Below are 18,906 nucleotides of genomic sequence, written 5' to 3' on the forward strand. Positions count from 1 at the left end.
GCACCCTGACGTCACTTCCGATATAACCGCTAACCTCCCCCTGACCCCGGGGAGCGAAGCCCGGCACTACGTCCTCCGCTGCGGTCCACCACACACGCTGGGGAGTCGCTGCAGGACCTTGCTGCCGACAGGTAAGCTCCCCGTCCACTAAACGACTGACGTCTCTGTCGCTGACTCGGGGCTCCTTCCTGCGTCTCCAGGCTGGGCGGGCACAGGCCTTGCAGGCCTGCGGAGTGCCGCCCAGCAACCCGCCAACAAATGACGGTAGGCGAACCCCTCTTTTGGAAGCTAAGACATCATTATATGCTGTTATGTGGGCCTCCAAAATATTAAATGTAAAGAATTTATACTGTGGTTAGTAGTTTTTTCCCTCACATAGATATTTTAATTTAAAAAATTTACTCAAGAAGACTATTACAAACTGACCTCCTGGTTTACAAAAGGAAAAAAGAAAGTGAATTTTAAATCCAGCAGCACATTTAAGTGAGATTTCTGTAGGGTTAGCTGTAGAGCTGTTTAATTTGAGATAATTAGACACTGTTTTTAAGAGACTGCCTGTTGTGCGCAGAAAACAGAAACGTTTAAGCACATAGAAGTGCTTAAAATATTTGCTGAATCAGTACTAGAGGGTCATCTTAAGGAAATTCTGTTGGTATTTACAGACATTTTCTGTTTGAGAACCTAGTGACAATTTAATTTCCCTTGAGATGGACTTAGCGTCTTTCACCTGGGAGCAGATTTGTTAATGGAAAAAGATTCACTGTCGTGGAATATTTCACTCACCTCTTTCGGGGCATCAGCTTCAATGAATTCAGAATAAATCATCCTGGCTTTGGAAGCAATTTTTTCTGCACATTCCGTTTTCTTAAAGTCTTCACAGGCAAGCCAGAACTCAACATTTTCTTCACTAAACTCTGATTTTAGGAATGTTCGAAAAGCATCTAGACCGGCTATAAAATATGTGAGAAAAACTTTTGTATATCACACAGTGCAGTAATAAGGCCAAAACTAGTACCTTGGGTAGTGTGAGCATTTGAGTATTCAGTAGCAAATATTTGTCATCCCTCTAAATAAAACACTTATGTACTTTATTTTTTAGCTTTAGAGAACTGTATTTTGGATCAGTAGTCATAAACATTAAATATTTATATCTATACTTCTGCAATTAGCATTTTTTAAATTGAATAGCAACAGGTAACCTTTGAAGCCTGGGATTCCCATTGCTCCCACCTCTTCCTGTTATCTTATTTTCAACCAAATTTACCCATTTATTATTCCTTGCTCCCATAAATATTTAAGTTTGTGACCATCTGTTTAGACTCTTCCTTTCTCTACTTTCCTCATCACAGTGTGCCCTGATATACTCTTCTTTGGAATATACCTAGAGCTCCTTTGAGAGGGTAATTTTTCTAAATCTTTCAGGGCTAAGGATGGTTAAGAGTGCGCCTCTACTTAGGTAGGTTAGAATCATCATCATCAAATTCCTGCACCTGACTGAACTAAGCCAGGACTTTAAGTTGATGTTTGACACTTGGCACCTGCTGACCACAGTATGTGTTCCTAAGCGAGTGTATCTCAGAGGAGGAGACACCGTCGGCAGGCTTGGTACTGGGAGGGCTTTGCTCCCAGTTTCCTCCTCCACCTGCCGTGAGGGCCCCACTGCCTGCGCTCAAAGCAGCTCTTCCCTGGCTGTGTGCTGGGAGCGGACTCTTCAAGTTGCCAAGCAGGGAGAAATAAATTTATGGGGAATCAGGGGAAAGGAAACATGGACTAGGAAAAAAAAAAAAGGAATGATCCGAGGAAAGTATACGGAAAAGGGGCCTGAGTTAGTCTGTAGCTGTTGCTGCAGGAAGGAAGCAAAGTGAAGGTTAGTGAAAGAAAAGAGAAATGGGCTTTATGCAACAAGATGAAAGTGTCTAAAAACACTGGATTAAAAATAGATTTAACCATTTTTTTAATTATTTGAAATAGAGTTGAAATAAGTCGTTGTGAAAGGTTATCAGGTACCAATTAAAATTCTCAGTAGACATACTGGAGAGTGCAGATGTGGTTAATTTGTGAGCACTATAAAAATTCAATTAACTGCATGTTTCTTACATTTAAAAATATATCTGAGAAGCTTCTGTGATACAAATTCGGGTTATAAAAATTCTGTTAATAGCACAATTAAAATTTTCCATGAATTTGGTCCAAACAATGGTGGATTCGAGAGGTCCAAATAGAATTTATACTAAAACCTATTTTATGTAAAAGTTAAAGTATGCTTTAGTAATACTGAAAGAATATTGTAGAGTCACATTGGGCACTATTTCATATGTGTCACTAAGGCATAGGAAGCTTTTTCCCAGTGAGGATTAGCTGCATGCATTCCAGAGAGCTGGGAAGTTAGACATCAAGGAACTGTTATGTTTTCTCCCATCCTGCCTTGTTAATGAAGGGCCACATTGAACTAACCACTATCAGGGTCTTTTCTCCTCCCATTGTTCTGTGTAGGATACAAGGGAACAGAATAAACAACAGAAGCTGGGGCAGTTGTCTGTGTCTTGGACACACTGTTGTTGAACTACTTTCTATTTCTGTACATGCAATCTGAATGTTCAAAAGATGTCAGGGGACTTTGGAATAATATGCTGCAGATAGTCACGATGATATTATCCGAGGGTGCTCTCCGTAGTGGGGCGTGGCTACCGGTTGGGTGCTGCAGGGGTGACAGGTGGAGCAAGTCACAGTAGGTGGTGGAACCAACACTTGGACCTGTGCCCAGTACCCGCCAGGCATATGCTCAGGTCACAAAACGAGTAGATAATATGGTGAATATGGTCTTTAAAACATTAAAAAACATGGGAGCTATTTCTCTGGTATTACAAAAAGCAAACACCAATCAGCTTTGCAAATGAACCTAGGACGTTTCTACTTTATGTGGGCATGAGGTATAAAAGCCCAGGAGGTTTGCAGATGGAAGCACTTGCCTTCCTCACAACACCTCCCGCGCCCTTTTCTGTGATGCTGTCCCCAGAGCCCCTGGCCCCCAGGGAGCCAGCCAAGTTACCTCCTGCAGAGATGCTCTCCTGAAGCCCTTAGCAAACCTCGCCTGTCCTGCCACGTACATATTTAAGGAAAAAAGAAACACTCCATCCAGAACTTACAAAACACAATTCCACATTCTTGGCATCTTTAACATGTGTTCTTAGTTGGCTTCTAGGGGTATTGCGGATTATTTTATGTCTGTGCTTTAGGAATTAGTTATTTCAGAATCATAGAATCGGAGTGTAATTTCATCTAATTCAGTATAACTTCATATCATACAAATAAACAGTTGTGAAGAATTTATTCAGCTTTATCATGTTCTAAAATAAACTTTTCTAATATTCTCATACTTTATACATTTAAAGTGGAAATGCCATTTGATTAGAACAAATAGTACTGCATTTTCAACATTTTCTACATGTGTATAATGTCATGTCTGTTTCGTGTGAGACATGTTGCAAAGCAGGATTATTTATGATGAAAACTGAAGTTCTAGATATCTTTGTAAGTGACTATTTTGAATTAAATTCTGGGCTATTTTATTTATAACTGACCAAGATTATCTTTTTAAACCGTGATATCAACAATAAATATATAGCCACAATGTACATATTAATAAATACACATACATTTAGGTATGTTTTTATATTCACTAAAATAAGAACAACTCAGTTGAAATAAATACTTAAACTATATTTTAGCCTACAGGACATGGGAAACAAGTGATTTATTTAAATTTTCAACTTTTCAATAGTTTGTGCATTTCTTTTCATTTGTAGCAAAGGTAGTCATGATACATATCAAATAATAATGAGTCTAAGGAAATGACAAGTTTATCACTTACATTGGGGGTTTTCTTTATGTTTTACTGTTTGGAGTTCCTATAATCATACCTTATTTTAGGTCCAGCCTAAGTCCATTTAAACATGTGTAACTTTGTGTGGCTTTTGGGAATCTTATACTTCCAATATTGATCAAACTCATACTTTGTAACATGTCTACAACTTTCAGAATTTAATGATTCACTTTTAATCATTGTATTTTTAAACCTATTTTTAGTGGGGTCTTACCTTGGCTGGTTAAAAGCGTGTCCATATTTTCAGACCACGCCACTGCCTCTGCCGTTGGTGACCTGTGGAAACAACATCTGCCCTTGACAATAGCATTGTGATCTTTTTCTTCCGTAACCTGTAGTAATATCTGAGTTACGTGTACTTGTTGAATTACGTCATGTAAGTGAGCTTTGCATTGTTAATTAAACTGCAAAAGGTCAACAAGAATTATATATTTTTCCACAGTGTACAGCAGTAGCAAAGCAAAGCGAGATGCAATTTGACATGAGCAAATTATTTATTATTCTAGCCAACATTGTGAACAATGTTTGCAAATTCCTGGGCTCTCATAAAGGCACGAGAGAGAGATTACTCATCGTTCTATGGAGTAGAGTGAATTTCTTCCCGATTCTGTTAGTTTCTGTGGCATTACTCCAGTCTATTCCTGAAAAGTCACCATGATAGCAGTAGTGATGATGAACTATTTTCAGCAGTAGTGGTGGAAGAACTATTTTTCTGTGTTTCCACATTATACAGAATTGTCCATTTCATAATTATGCATCTCAAGAAAGTTTTTAAAAGTCTTGGTTAAGGATCTCTAACATGGGATGATCTTGAAAAAGCTTATTTATAGTATTTTGAGAATTCCTTTCCCCATTCTGAGACAGCCTTTATTTCTCTTTAGACTAGTATGTTTCCAGCTCTGGGTTGATTTATTTAAATCTAGGAATCTGTCAGGACAGAGTAACATCTTTTCCGAAGCAGTCAAAAGATTTATTGACTTAAGTCTTCTGAAGAAGGTATACTTTGGGGGATGTGATGTAGAAATAATAAATCAGGTTTAAGATAGAAACTTTTTGAGATGTAAATATATCATGCATTATTCCCCTTAATAAACAAAGATCCTGCAGAAATCAGCCCCCATCCATGGAAAGCCTCTGCTGCCCAGAAAAAAAATCGCGGATGACGGCTCTGTGCTGTGCAGAGGACTTAGTCACGGAAAGGAATGGTCTAATTGTAGGTTTCTGTTAAAATGGTTGATAATGAAATAGTCTCACATCCTATCATTCTTAGAAAATTTTATATTTGCATATCAAGGCGACTAATCTGAAATAGGCTAGTGTGAGCGATGCTGGTGTGAAGCAATCTCTATGCTTTTGTATTGTATTACTTCCTGTACCTTTTCCGCAGTTTTTGTTACTTGTGTTGACATTGCCTGTGCTCCCTTCTGCTGTTGCAGTTGTGGTTGTATTTTCAGACAGTGAAGTCTGTTCTCATAGAGGCTACATGGGGTACGGGGGTGGGGTATGTGATTGAGAAATTATTTTACCATCTCCCATTAGTTTTACTTCCTATCTCCCATGTCTTTTATTTCCTTCCCCAATGGTGGGCAGATGATTTTCCCTTCTCCCTTGATCGACTAAATCCTGGGGACACAAGGTTTCCTGTAAAGCCATTTTGAAATGGTGGTTTTTCACTCAAGTGAACATTTAAAAATATATTGAGTGTTCAGTTTCGATTTTTCATAAATGGAGAACAGGACCCAATCCTAGACTTCATTTTGCATTGAAGAGCTTGTGTGTGCTATAAAGCCTGTTCCTCTATTACAGTTATGTTCTACTTCATATATGACTCAAATACTAGGTCTTCCATCAAATATTAAAAATTCTATCAAACAGTGCAAAGATTATCATAGAATCTCTTAAAATGCACATGTTTAAAGTGCTGTCTCTATTTGTAGACTAAAGTTGGCATGGTATTCAAATTTCTACTCAGTTCATGTGGGATATATGTTAATGAATAAGGCAGAGAAGAGTTGGACTCCAAGTCTGGCCGTATAGTAAACCCCTTCTGAATGAGGAACAGCCATCAGAAAAAAAAAAAAACAAAAAACAAAACAAACAAACAAAAAAAACAAAACCCAAAACCCTGAGAAACAGAATCTAGGCAAAATTCATTCAAGAATGAACATAGGCTCCTCCATTAGTATGTGAGTTCTCTGATGACAGGGAAAAAAACATTGTCTTCCAGCACCAAGAACAGTGTGTCTGGTTCAAGAAATATTTGTTGAACATATAAATAAATTTTGAATGAATGGCCAAACCCCAAATAGAAGCAGGCACGAAAGCCTTCATGCAACAGGGTATTGTGGCTTTCAGGCAGCTGGGAGATGATGCTGATAAGGTTATTCAAGATATAGCTGAACTGCGTTAGCTTCAAAGTGTGTTCTGGGTGAGGAAAGAAGAGAAATGGCATGGAAACATCCCTGAGCAGTGACAGACCAGGGAGCTCACTCTTGCCCCTGAGCATGTGAAATTGGAGGAAACGGACAACATCCATTCTGAAGGCATCAGGGCAGCCACGTGCTTAGGGAGAGCCAGAGCTGGCATAAGCCAAAAGCAAAAGGAATATTCAGTGAAGAACTTACTGGATACAGAGGAGTGTCTTTGGAATGCAAGTGTTTAAGTAAATGGAAGCTATTCTTACCATCTTCGATAAGGTAGGAAAACAGTGGAAAAAAAAAAAAAAACAGAAAGATGAGAGCAAAGTCTGAGAGATGGTGTAGAACCAAGGGCAAAAGAACAGTCCTACTGTTTTGAATTAGATATACTGAAGTATTCCAGATATTCCTTAGATACAGAATATTAGAGGTAATGGAATTAGAGATACCAGGGTATTCTAGCATTATTTAAGGTCCGCCAAATGGTAACATTGTTTTAAAGGGGAAAGTTGCCCTTCAAGCCTCTGGGAAAAGTGCCTGCATACCCCTGCTGACATGTAGTAGTGCCTGGAATGCCCACAGCTCACTGTTTTCTAATAGATTTCAAATCTGACTCGAAAGCTTCAATCTTGACTATCTGATATGATGGAAGGATTGGTGGTAACACAGTACATAACTTTTCAGAAATTAGGTGAAATGCAACTATTGAGAAACAATGTGAATTTACTGTTTAAATGTTTTAATTTGGGGTTGATTGTATATAATTCTGTGGAAGAGTAACTTACTGCTATATATGAATAAACTGAAAGCTAATTTTTATAATAGCATTAAAATGCACAACAATGTATTGAATGTTTACAATCTATACCACACTGTGCTAAACATGTCATATACTTACCTCACTGAATCCTGAAAATGACAGTCGTTTTAATCCCACGTTACCCAGGGGTAAGGAGGCACAGACATGCTAGTAACTGGTTAATATCACACACGTATTAATGGGCAGTTAGAATTCAAACACAGGTTTGTCTGCTTGTAAACCAGACCCCGCAATTCTTCTTAGAACGGTTGAGTCAACATACATACGCTTGCACTTTGTTCATATTTTGGAACATCTGTAATAAATGTTTCACGTAACTTTTAGAGTGCTTTTTCTGTAATAGGATTACTACACTTCACACAAATATTTCCTCTACATAACAGTTACATTGTAATTTCTACTCAACAGAAAGTTTTCAGAAGACAGCGATTCTTAGATTTTGTACATTATCAAATGAAAATAGGACATGGTATTAGATGTGACTGAGAAATATGTTGTACGTTTTTGGAAATGCAACTGTATGAATGTTAAGAAAAATCTATAGAATTAAAGTTGGGAGATAAAAGGGTAGCTTGATTGAAAAACAAACAGATTTGAATTTTACTTGACACATGTTACCTTAAATAAATGGAAAATATGTCACTCCCTCCCTCACTTCTCTCTCTCTCTCTTTTTCCCTTTTATTCAGATTTTAGTTGTAACTTTACAGAGCTCTTCCCCTTTGTGCGAGCGCGTATCTTTCCAGTTCAAGTTGTGATGCACCATCAGAGTTACTTTTTTTGTCCTTTTGATTTGTCGTGAAAATTCACGATGTATCTCGAGCCAAAATCGCACTTAGTATTGAATGGGGTTTTGGCTGACTTCCTTCCTGTTTCCCTCATTAAGCGAGTGCCATCAAGACCAGCAGTCCCCACATTCTGTGTCCGAAGAACCAGGCCAGATGGGAACTGCGTGAAAGCTACCAGTTATCTTGCTAATTGCGCCAGCTAGGACCAGTTGTACTGCATGAGAAAATGTGCGCTCCCACAAGTGAGCTCGCCACACTCAATTAGCGGCGTGCCGGAGAACGGGGGATGCGCGCGAGGAGCCCGAGCGCTCGGGGAAGTGACGCTGCTGCCTTACCCGGCACTTAATACCTATTTTCACATTTCTCAGTCAATGTTGCAACAACAAACACTTTTTGCAAGGATCGTATATATCATATGCCTTTAACTCGAATTTTAATACTTTGGAAAATCTTCAGATAAAGAGAGCTCAGAGGTTTTTCTCCACTTTGTCACCTTCCTGGATCTTAAGTAGAAAGAACTGACTGTAAAAGCAAGCCATGCATCGTTAACATATTTTAGAAAAGAAGAGTGCAATGGAGAAAGGAGAAAAAAATAAATCAGGGGGAAAGACAATTAGCATATTTATCATAAATGAAGGAAACAAAACATCGAGACTAACAAAGACTCAAGTGTTTCATTTGTACATCTTCTGAGATAAAAATAGCTTTAAACAGCAACTCACTTTACTGGCATTTTTCGTTCCACTGTCTGACTGTCACGGATGACGCCGAGTTTCTCCTTCTGACTGATCTTCAGGCTGAAGGGAATGTAACAGCACGAACATTACAATTAGTATGCAAATACCTATCCCCTGGGTTACAAATTGGCATTCTTTAATCATGCAATTCTTGGCTTGTTTCATTTTGTTAACTTTTCAGTGGTCAGATCACTTAAACTTCTAAGTAACGAATAACTCTTTGAGTAAAGTGCGACATTTCCTTGTGTCTGTGGCATAACCGAAAAGAATTCCATTTGAAAGTTTGGTTTCTAAAGTTCATATGTATCTGCTTACAGGGTAACTGTTGTTCACATGGGGTAGATCAACTCAGGAAAAAACATTAGGTGAAATTCACTATTCACCTTTAGGTCTTTGTCTCAAAGATCATTGTTTTTCCTTTGTTCTTTGATTTTCGGGAAGTCTGAGGAGGACTTTTTCATACTCAGTTTTACTGCATATGTTTAAGGATTTTTACAGTTTTATTCATGGACTGAAATATTCTAGCACAAGGCATCATACTTCTTTTAAAAAAAGTGTGCATTTATTGCAGCCTAATAACACACATTTCTCTATTTAACCATGCAGCCAAAGGCATTTTGTGCCAATATTTCTTTATGCAATGCTAATGTTTGAGAAAATAATACTTGAATATATTTATCACCATAAAGGCCTTATATTGGTATTTTTATTTGTAGTCAAAAGTTTTGTGCATGTACCCCCGACGCTTCGTCAAGCTCTCATGTCAACACAACAGAGTTCTTCAGCAGTAAAATCCTACTGGTATATATTCATGACCCTTGGTGTCAATTAAACCCCCCTGAAAGACTGACAATTTTCTGGGTGGAAGAAAGAAAGGAGTTGGAAGACAGCAGAAAATCTGCATCTCCTTGAGTTAGCATTGTAACATCCCCATTTCACTGATCTACAGAAATGCCAGAGGACACTTCCTCTGCAAGTGGTCCTGGGCTAATGAGACTCTTAGAAATTGAAAAGATGACCTAAAAAGTCAGTGTATCGTTAGAAAGGGAGGCTATCAGTTAGATCAGTTCATTTGGTTAATTCAAGCACCATTAAGTCATGTGCTTATGATATGCAAAAATGGAGTCATTAGACATGTTTCGCCTTGTTTTGCTGAAGGAGGATAATGAAGTGCTCACTTTATGATAGATGCTTGAACATGGTGCATTTTAGAAAAATAAACTGTCCAATTTTAAAGACCCTCATTGTAAAAACCATGTTAAGTCAGTAAAAAAAAAAAATATTAGCCAGGCATAGACTTATTTTACGTTAAAAGTTTAAAACAAAAATTGATAACTCTATGTTGAGTTCAGTGAAGATGCTAATACACTCTTTCTCGTACCTCCTTGGACACACACAGTTGTTATTTGTTTGATGTGTGCTTCCTGTTTCTTCCAAGCTTCTTTTAATTGTTCAGGAAGAATAGAATTGAATTTTATTTACCAGAGTGGAAGTTCATAATAAACAAGCAGGTGAGTAAATAAACTGTCTTCGTAGACTATGTGGTTCTTCGTTGCATTCAGTACATCTTGAGGAAGGATGGCCGTGTGTAGGTATTGTTGGGATATCTCATTATCACCAGCTCTTATTTTCAGGGGATTCAGGCTCCCTTATCAGAGCTCATGCCTGGTGGGGGCTGAATGATGCCCCCAAAGGTGACCGGGTCCTAATGTCCAGAACCTGTGAATGTATCACCCTACACACAAAGGGATGTTGGTGTTCTAGATTAGTCAGATGGGCCCAGTGTAAGAGGGGACAGGGGTGTTAAAGCACATAGTAAAATACGTGAGCGCAGAAGCAAGAGATTGGAGTGACGTGAGGAAGGGGAAAGAGCCAAGAAATTCAGGAAGCTTCTGGAGGCTGAAAAGGGCAGAAAAACAGATTTTCCTCTCAGAGCCTCCAGAAGCAACCAGCCCTGCCGACACTTTGATTGTAGTCCAGTAAAACTGATTTTGGACTTCTGACCTCCTGGACTCGAAGATAACAAATTTGTATTGTTCTAAACCACTGAATAGGTGGTAGCAATGGGCAACTAATTAATCCAAGGAACCTGAGTCTTTAAAACACGGCTTAAAAGAAGGTAGGAGTGGAATAAAATAGGCAGAGCGGTGAGTCCATATAGAAGGGTGGCTGCTTCCTGCTGAACAGTAATCTTGACCTCTCTGGGCCTCTTTACTGCTGAAATGGAGACAGTACTTTTTTCGCAGGTTATTGTGTGAGACTAAATGGAAATATACTAAGACAAAGCATCTTACGTAGTGCTACTTGTACATGTTTGTTTCATATCCTTTCCCCTTATTTGACATTCGCAGAACCATAGTTAACATGTAGCATGGGACTCTTGCAGACAACACTACTGTCAATCAATGCAGGTGTCTGTGTAAGGATACAAATTTTTGACAGTTTACATTGTGTAATAAATTACAGGTGTACAATATGATGGACATGATAGGAATATGAAATTTTAATCAGGCAGTATGAAATTGATGATTTTGGAAAATGATGAGGCTGTGTGTGGAATGATTTGAAAGTGTGAGGAAGAAGGCCGGTGGGAGAGTTAGAAGTAGAGTATAGTGGTCCATGTATGGGATGACAAGGGTTTGGACAAGGGCGATCAGAGAGGGATGGAAAAGTGAGCATCAGTCGTGTGGTGCCTGGGTAGAAGGGGTGGGATAGAGAGGGTCAAAGGACCAGATTTCAAACCTGATAGCCCGAAAGAATGGTGTTCCCAATGGTGATCATGGCAATAAAATAAGAAAAGCACGTTTGGGGAAGTCACTAGGTAAAAGAAAGCTTAGAGATAATGCAGAATGTTGACATGGTTTGATGAACTTTACAGTCAAAGGTCACAGCGTTTTGACAACATGCCCCAAGAAAATGCAGAGCTTTTGTGTCTATCTGAAGCCTCTCTGTTAACCTAGGAAAACTATTGCTGTCTACACTTCACTACTCAAGGTAGGAGAAAAATAATTAAATAATTTAACACTGGGTACTTGCATAATTTAATCTTAGTGAAAGCATAACATTTTAATTTGGTGCAAGTTCTAGAAAATGTTTACATTAAAAAATACGCTAAATTGATTTTTGTGACATCCAAGTGAGGATGTCCTGAAGGATCTGGGAAAAAAAAACAATATTTAAAAATAATTCAACATTTAAAATCTATCAGAAGCTTCCTAACCGTGATTTCTCTAGTCATTACTCCATGAGATAAACAATATTTTTGTCGTCACTTTACATATGAGAAAACCAAGACTCAGAAGTTAAATAACGTGGTCACAGTTACATAGCTAGAAGGTGACGGGGTGGAGTGAGGCTGAGAAGTGGGACATAATATTTGAGTAGTGGTGGCAGTTAAACCTGTAAAATTTACTTTAATAAGGGAAACAGCACAGAAGAAGAGAGCAGAGAACCAAGAGCTTAACTATTTATTTATTTATTTATTTATTTATTTATTCATTCATTCATTCATTCATTCATTCATTCATTCATTCATTCATTGTTTAAACAATTTAGTAATTCTGAATGTAAAGAAACACCTAAACTAGGGAAGAAGACATAGCACAGTAAGTCAGAGAAAGACTAAGGATGTAGACTGGTACGGAGTTTCCTTCAAGAACACTGTTCATGGGATTTTAGAGGGGAAAGGGTGATCAAGAACATCGGGTGACTAAGAGAAGTTAAGACTGAGGAGAAATGAAATACTGGAATTGGCTGAGGTGGTCACGAGAAGAGCAAATAGAAGCATGAAGAGTGAGATCAGGTGAGAGAGGCAGCTTACAAAAAAGTGGGCTTACTAGTTTATACTATGTTCTTGTTCAAATTATAAGGGGAAAGGAAGGATGATGATTTTTGTATTATTTTTACAATTGTCTTTCTGGCTTTAAATAATAGGCTTATAAATGCAGTTTATTTGGGAACTGAATAATTGAGCACTGAGAGATAATTGAGTTTCTTTTTGTAAACGAGAGAGGAGAAAATTGTATATTTCAGCTCTGCTTTGCCCCATTTTGCTGCTGTATGAGGCGCAATTTATAAAGCAATGAGCCCGAGTCTTGCATGCTTCATCCGTCATTCCTGAGAGCATTCTAAAGGAGAAGTTTGCAACATATTGAGCACTGTTATCACCACTGAGATACGTCTGATCTCCCATAGTAGCTGCTTAGAAATAGCATGCTCATTTGGGTGGCCAAGTCAGTGATGGCTGACAAATCAGCCATCGTCACATCTCATGATTGTAGGTCCTACATGTACTTTTTTTGTTGTTATCTCAGAATACCAAGTCACTGATAGAGTCAAACATCTGCCTCCATGAAGTGAAGTCTTTAGTTTACCAAGCTTCTGATCCAAGCAGAAATGTCTCTCACATTTTAAAGTTTAAATACCATTTCACATTGTAATGATTCATATACCTAAGTTAATTAATTAGGATTAAACTTGACTAGATGATAGAAATGAGTAAAGCTACATGTATTACCCAAATCAAAACATCAGCTATTTTTTCCTTTGGTAAAGAATGTTTACCACTACATTATAATTGCACAGTCTTTATAATATTTGTTATTAATTGGCTCCTTGTGCTTTTTCTTTACTCTAGCTGTGTATTTTAACAACGTAGAGAAAAATAACCATTTTGTGTGTTGCCATCTTGTACACGCAGCATCTCTCTGACTTTTCCCCTGAGCTGAACTTCCCTTTCCTTACTGCCTGAGATTTCAGTAATCAATGCAAACATACGTAAGTCATGGGAGATGTTAATAAAGCTAAGTACTGTAACTTTTAAAAGAATATTTCAACTGAAATCTGTGTACATCTTTTGGCTAAAAATATTTTGGTCACTTTTTATGACCCAACAGAATATTTAAGACATTTTAGTAGGGAGTACCAGTCTGAGTAACAGAATTTTGATGTGATGAGAAGAATGATTCTCTGTACATTTTAATTTTAAAATACACAATAGAAAGAAGATGCTAAAGTTCTCCTTGTATTTGACGGCATTAATCCCCAAAAAGAAAGGGTGAAACACAAATTCACACTATGAATGTCTAAATTGAAACTCTGTTATATCCAAGTGTATTTTAAAAATAGCATACAATATCTCATACGATTTTATAAGGCACTGGTTCCATTTCTTTCATTGTGTATTACTAGAATCAATTATCCAAACAGTGATATAAATTAAAGTTTATTTAATTCTGTTATTACAGCCAGATTCAAATTCCTGCTTCGGGATAACTTGATCCACCTTACTTATCAGTTAGCCAAAATAAAAAAGGAAAATGGCAAAAAAAATTCTCACCAAACCAGTCAACTTTCTCCCTCAACCCATAGCAAGATTATTTTTATTTGTTGTCTTCATAACCATGTATTTCCCTTTGCATAATAATTTGCTTTCATATATAGTATATATGTGAGTATATACATATATATGTATATATTTTAACTTTTAAACTTGTGAAATTTACTTTGCTAGAATGGGGAAGGAACAAAGGCAATGAAAAACTATTCACTCTTTGTAGCAAGTGTTAGTAAAATATCTGACTGCGTACTTAGAGATATCCAACCATTTAATTTTTTTGACAGGTTGAATGGGTTTCCTCTTAATTTGCAGATTATTGCTGGAAGAACTCTCTTTTCAACATTATAAAGTAGGCAGGAAGTCATCAAGTATGTGCACTGCTGGGAATCAGACAGGAGCAACGTCTTCCATTGAATTTATCATTCTTTGACTACTTGAGCCTTTTAATCTTCTGATCAGTGGTGCTTAGGCTTGACTTATAGACTGGCTACAGGAAATTCAGAAATGTCATTCGTACATTAATTTTCAATCAATTGATTTTTAGACAGTATGCTTTACACAGAAGGATGTTATATGGAGCTGTTAACCTAAATGCTATTACAGCGAGTACACTTTCCTGAGCACTGGTTTCCCATTGCTTATCCAGTAAGTCCACAGTTCTTAGCTTAGCAGTGTGTAAACCATTTCTCTAAATCACAGATTTTTTTTTCCTTTAGACAAACTGACTTCCTGTATTCCCCCCGCAATCTAACCACTGTTCTTTATGGAATTGATTCTACTTGGAATTCTCTATCCATTTTTTGTCTTCTGAAATATGTCTAGAGTGTAGCTTAAAAAATTGCCTTTACTTAGAAGCCTTTGGTGTTCTCCAAAAAAAAATCATCCTGTCAGTCACCTTCAGCCGGTAGCACCGCAGTATACTAACCACCTGTTTCCTACGTGTGATCCTGTGTCCCAGTTGTCCTTTCTTGTGTGAGGCAGAGTTGTAGTCGTGGGCATTTCACAGCACATGGCTTAGTAACTTGTGCTCCAAGAATGCCCACTGAATGTTTGTGAACAGAATAAGGTGAGGTGGATATGGTAGGAACTAATACGTAAAACTAAGGGGCACACTGAAAGTGCTAATGAACCCACAGGTAGCAATGAGGAGGAGGCTAATATATAAAGTAATTATGAAAGTGATTGCCATTAGTAAGCCTCTGCTGTATGCCAGATAGGATGTATAGCTTTACACAGAGTGTTCAAGTTCACTCCCATACAAGTTCTAAGATTCTCATTGTATATGAGGAAACAAGCTAAAAAAATCAGTTCTTTCTTTCCAAATGTCACTTGGTTTAGGTGACAGAGCAAGGATTCAAATACAGGCTTAACTGATTCCGAAACCTATATTCTCTCCTTGCGCGTGATTTAAAATCTCAAATTATATGCATCCTTTGCTGTGAAGGTATTTGTCGTAAATTTAAAAGAACAAAAGTATCAGGTGTTATTCTGATGACTGTGACATTGTTATTTTATGGAAGACATGTGTGAGAATAATATAATGAACACGTCTGTTCAAGATCATATCTGAATACTATTATTTGAAAGTCCAGATATGGTCATAAATATTTAATTGGAAGAGTTTATGAAATACAACTTAAATAGGATTTAGGCAATCTCATTAGCAAACTTTTAAGTTTTGCACTGACATAATGATTTATGATTTATTTTGAAAGTGCTACTCTGGTGTCAACCCAGTCTTGGTGGGAGAAGGGAAAGAAAGTGAAGGGGTAGGTACAGAGCACATCTTCTTTTGCAGTTGTAACAGTGTGATTTCACACACTTCATGCCTTTATTACTTGGTTAGCTAAATACACACACTGGTAATCACCATGTATTATCTCCTTGTGTCTGTTCAGAATTTAACTCATTCTTTATTCAAACATCTTTTCCCTCTTCAGCATTTGTCTTTCCCTGATTTTTTCTTTTTTTTTTGCGGGTGGGGAGTGAGGGATGTGGGGGGAGTCCTAGTTCTCCTGCTTATATTCCAGCATAATTTAAACATTACTTGTTCTCTTTATTTGATAAAGTTTCTAAATTAGAAAAAAAAAAAAGCACATGTTAGGTGGCCTTTTATGACAGTCATAAATGTAGGTTATACTCATTGTTCTGTGAAGGGATGTAAGTTCTTCCCAACATAGATTCAGTTCTAACACTAAAATGGAAGAATGTTAGTCGAAGTCATTTCATAAATTGTGTTTTATCTGGACCACAAAGCCACACAATCACTATTATTATCTACTTTTTAAAGATTATAAATGGAAGCTCAGGAAATGCATTAATAGTTTTACATACGGTTACACAAGTAGTGAACTTTGTAAATGAATAACTGCTGGATCTTGGATTGAAGCTCAGAGCTCACTAAATATAAGTGTGTTTTCTACTACACTTCTGATGGGAAGTTTTCCCATAGAAGTGCCTAGATTAGCAAAGGACATGCAGACTCGGAGGCGATGCTCTATATACAGGAAATCTGTCTTTTTGTAACCACAGCATGTTTAGGGAGCCATATGTTAAAGTAGTTCACTCTTTCCATAAGATGAGTGATACAATTTTGAGTTATATTTTAAGTCATACAATATGTTTAATTTTACTTTTTATAGCTTTGTATTTTGACATAATGATGGATTCACAGGAAATGATAAAGATAGAACAGAGAGGTCCCAGATACCCTTCACTCCGTCTTCCCCTGTGCTTGCCCTATAAATGGCCAACAGGTATATGAAAGGTGCTAAACATCACTATAATCATGAGGGAAATGAAAATCAAAACCGCAGTGAACTATCATCTCACACCTGTTAGGATGGCTATTCCCAAAATGCAAGAGATAACAGGTGTTGATGAGGATGTGGAGAAAAGGGAACCCTTGTACACTGTTGACAGGTATGTAAATTGGTACAGCCACTATGGAAAACAGTAGGAAGATTCCTCAAAATTAAAAATAGAACTGTCGTATGATCCAGATATATATCCACAGGGCATTAAATCTTGATTTCAAAGAAGTATCTGCACTTCCATATTCATTGCATCATTATTCATAGTAGCCAAGCTATGGAAACAATCTAAATGTCTGTTGATGGATGAATGAACAGAGAATGTGATACATATATATGCATATATATTAAGACTGAATGATATTCCAATATATTTCTTTAAAAAAGAAGAAAATCCTACTATTTGTGACTATGGATGAACCTTGATGGCATTGTGCTAAGTGACATAAGCCAGACACAGAAAGGCAAATACTGTATGGTCTCATTTATATGTGGCGTTTGAAATAGTCAGACTTGTAGAAGCAGTGGATAGAATGGTGGTTGCCAGGGGTGGACACAAGGTGGAAATGGGGGATGTTGGTCAAAAGTTACAAAGTTTCAGTTATGTAAGATGACTTTGTTCTGGAGAGCTAATGCACAGCATGGTGACTACGGTCAGAATTGTGTGCTTACAGTCTGCTGGAGCATAGACTCTAAATGTTCTCACCACACAGACCCACAAAGGAAGAAATTGGAAACTGTATGCCATGGTGGTTATGTTAATTAGCTTGACTGTGGTGATTATTTCACAATGTAGACCTGTATCAAAACACCAAGTTGTATACTTGAAATGTACGCAATTCCTTCCTGTCTATTATATCTCAATAAAGCTGAAAAAAACAGTTTAAATTATACACACCCACTTTTATTTAAAGTAGTAAAATTTTTATCAGATCACCTATACCTTTTTGGTCCAGGAAGAAGGGAGAAAGTAAATTGTGCAAAGTTTGCACGGCTCCATGCAGCTAGATTAAACAGGAATGCAGAAAATCCTGTCTACCCAGGGCTACATGTGCTCCACTGTAAGTGTTCTAGGTGGCACTGCCAAACTGTGTACATCCACCATAACTATTAGCTAAAACTATATATATAGGAATCAGTACACTCTGCTATGTTATAACCACTCAATTAATTACCAAAATAAGTCTCGGTGCCCCATTGCCAATCGTTACACACCTCCATCCTGGTTATCCCTCAGCTCATCAATTCAATATGTCAAAAAAATGAATTCTTCATTTTCCATCTTCCATCATTCATTCTTCAGTGTTTGCTTATGACTCAGCTGTGCTCTCAGTGTCTCAGATGTAAACTCAATAGTCATCATCAATGTTACATCACACAAAGGTAATATATTATCAGATCTCATTTAAACATCTCTCACGTTTATGTGTAGCTCCCAAGTCTTTCGACATTACTCAAGTAACCAACTAAACCAACACGTCTGTCTGAACTGATTGCACTGTCTCCAGATTATTTTCTCTCCAACCCATCCTACACATCTTAGAAGAAAGAGTCTTACAGAAAAGTTAGAATCTCATTATTTTCTGTCCTAAGACCTTAGATGTCTCTCTATTCGTAAATTATGTATAATCCTTTTAGGATGACTTTCAACATCTTCCACAACCTGGTTTCAGTCTGATTCTCTCCATTTTAGTGTCTCAAAGTAGATTGTGCTTTAGGAAAACTCTTTTTCTCCACTTTAATTTATTCACTGTGTACCTTTGTCCATACTTTAACCTCCCTCTGAAATTGCTTAAATCTCACCATCTTTAATTTTCTAAATTCCGTCCATGACTCAAGTTTGGTTTGCGTCCTTTCCTGTCTGGGATCTGCAGAACTGCAAGTGATCTCGTTCCACTGAGCGTCCGCAGCCGCTGCAGAACACATAATCGCGTTCTACCTGGGGTGCTTCTACTGTCTCTCCTAGATTTTTATCCATGAGGATAAGTTTGGTTTTCATTTCAGCTTTGAAGTTCTTCTCTGTACCTAGCATTCTACTTGATACCTAACAACAAAACTGGTTGACATGTAATATTACTAACATTGGATGTAAGAATAGAATTCAATAGAAC

The 18,906-nt window shown here is 37.5% G+C and overlaps 1 protein-coding gene across 1 annotated transcript in view; it reads right to left on the reverse strand.

Moving 5' to 3' along the window:
• RGS21 (regulator of G protein signaling 21) overlaps window positions 1-18,721 on the reverse strand; it is a 31,591-nt gene extending 12,870 nt beyond the window's left edge. Inside the window, exons 1-4 of the mRNA XM_074351451.1 lie at window positions 18,599-18,721; window positions 8,630-8,697; window positions 4,098-4,159; window positions 784-950 (exon numbers count right to left, since the gene is read on the reverse strand). Of these exons, the coding sequence (XP_074207552.1) occupies window positions 784-950; window positions 4,098-4,159; window positions 8,630-8,697; window positions 18,599-18,721 (420 nt within the window). The remainder of the gene's footprint in view (window positions 1-783; window positions 951-4,097; window positions 4,160-8,629; window positions 8,698-18,598) is intronic.
• Between the last annotated feature and the right edge of the window lie 185 nt (window positions 18,722-18,906).

Source organism: Camelus bactrianus, chromosome 23 (assembly GCF_048773025.1).
Source record: "Camelus bactrianus isolate YW-2024 breed Bactrian camel chromosome 23, ASM4877302v1, whole genome shotgun sequence".
Classification (NCBI taxonomy): domain Eukaryota; kingdom Metazoa; phylum Chordata; class Mammalia; order Artiodactyla; family Camelidae; genus Camelus; species Camelus bactrianus.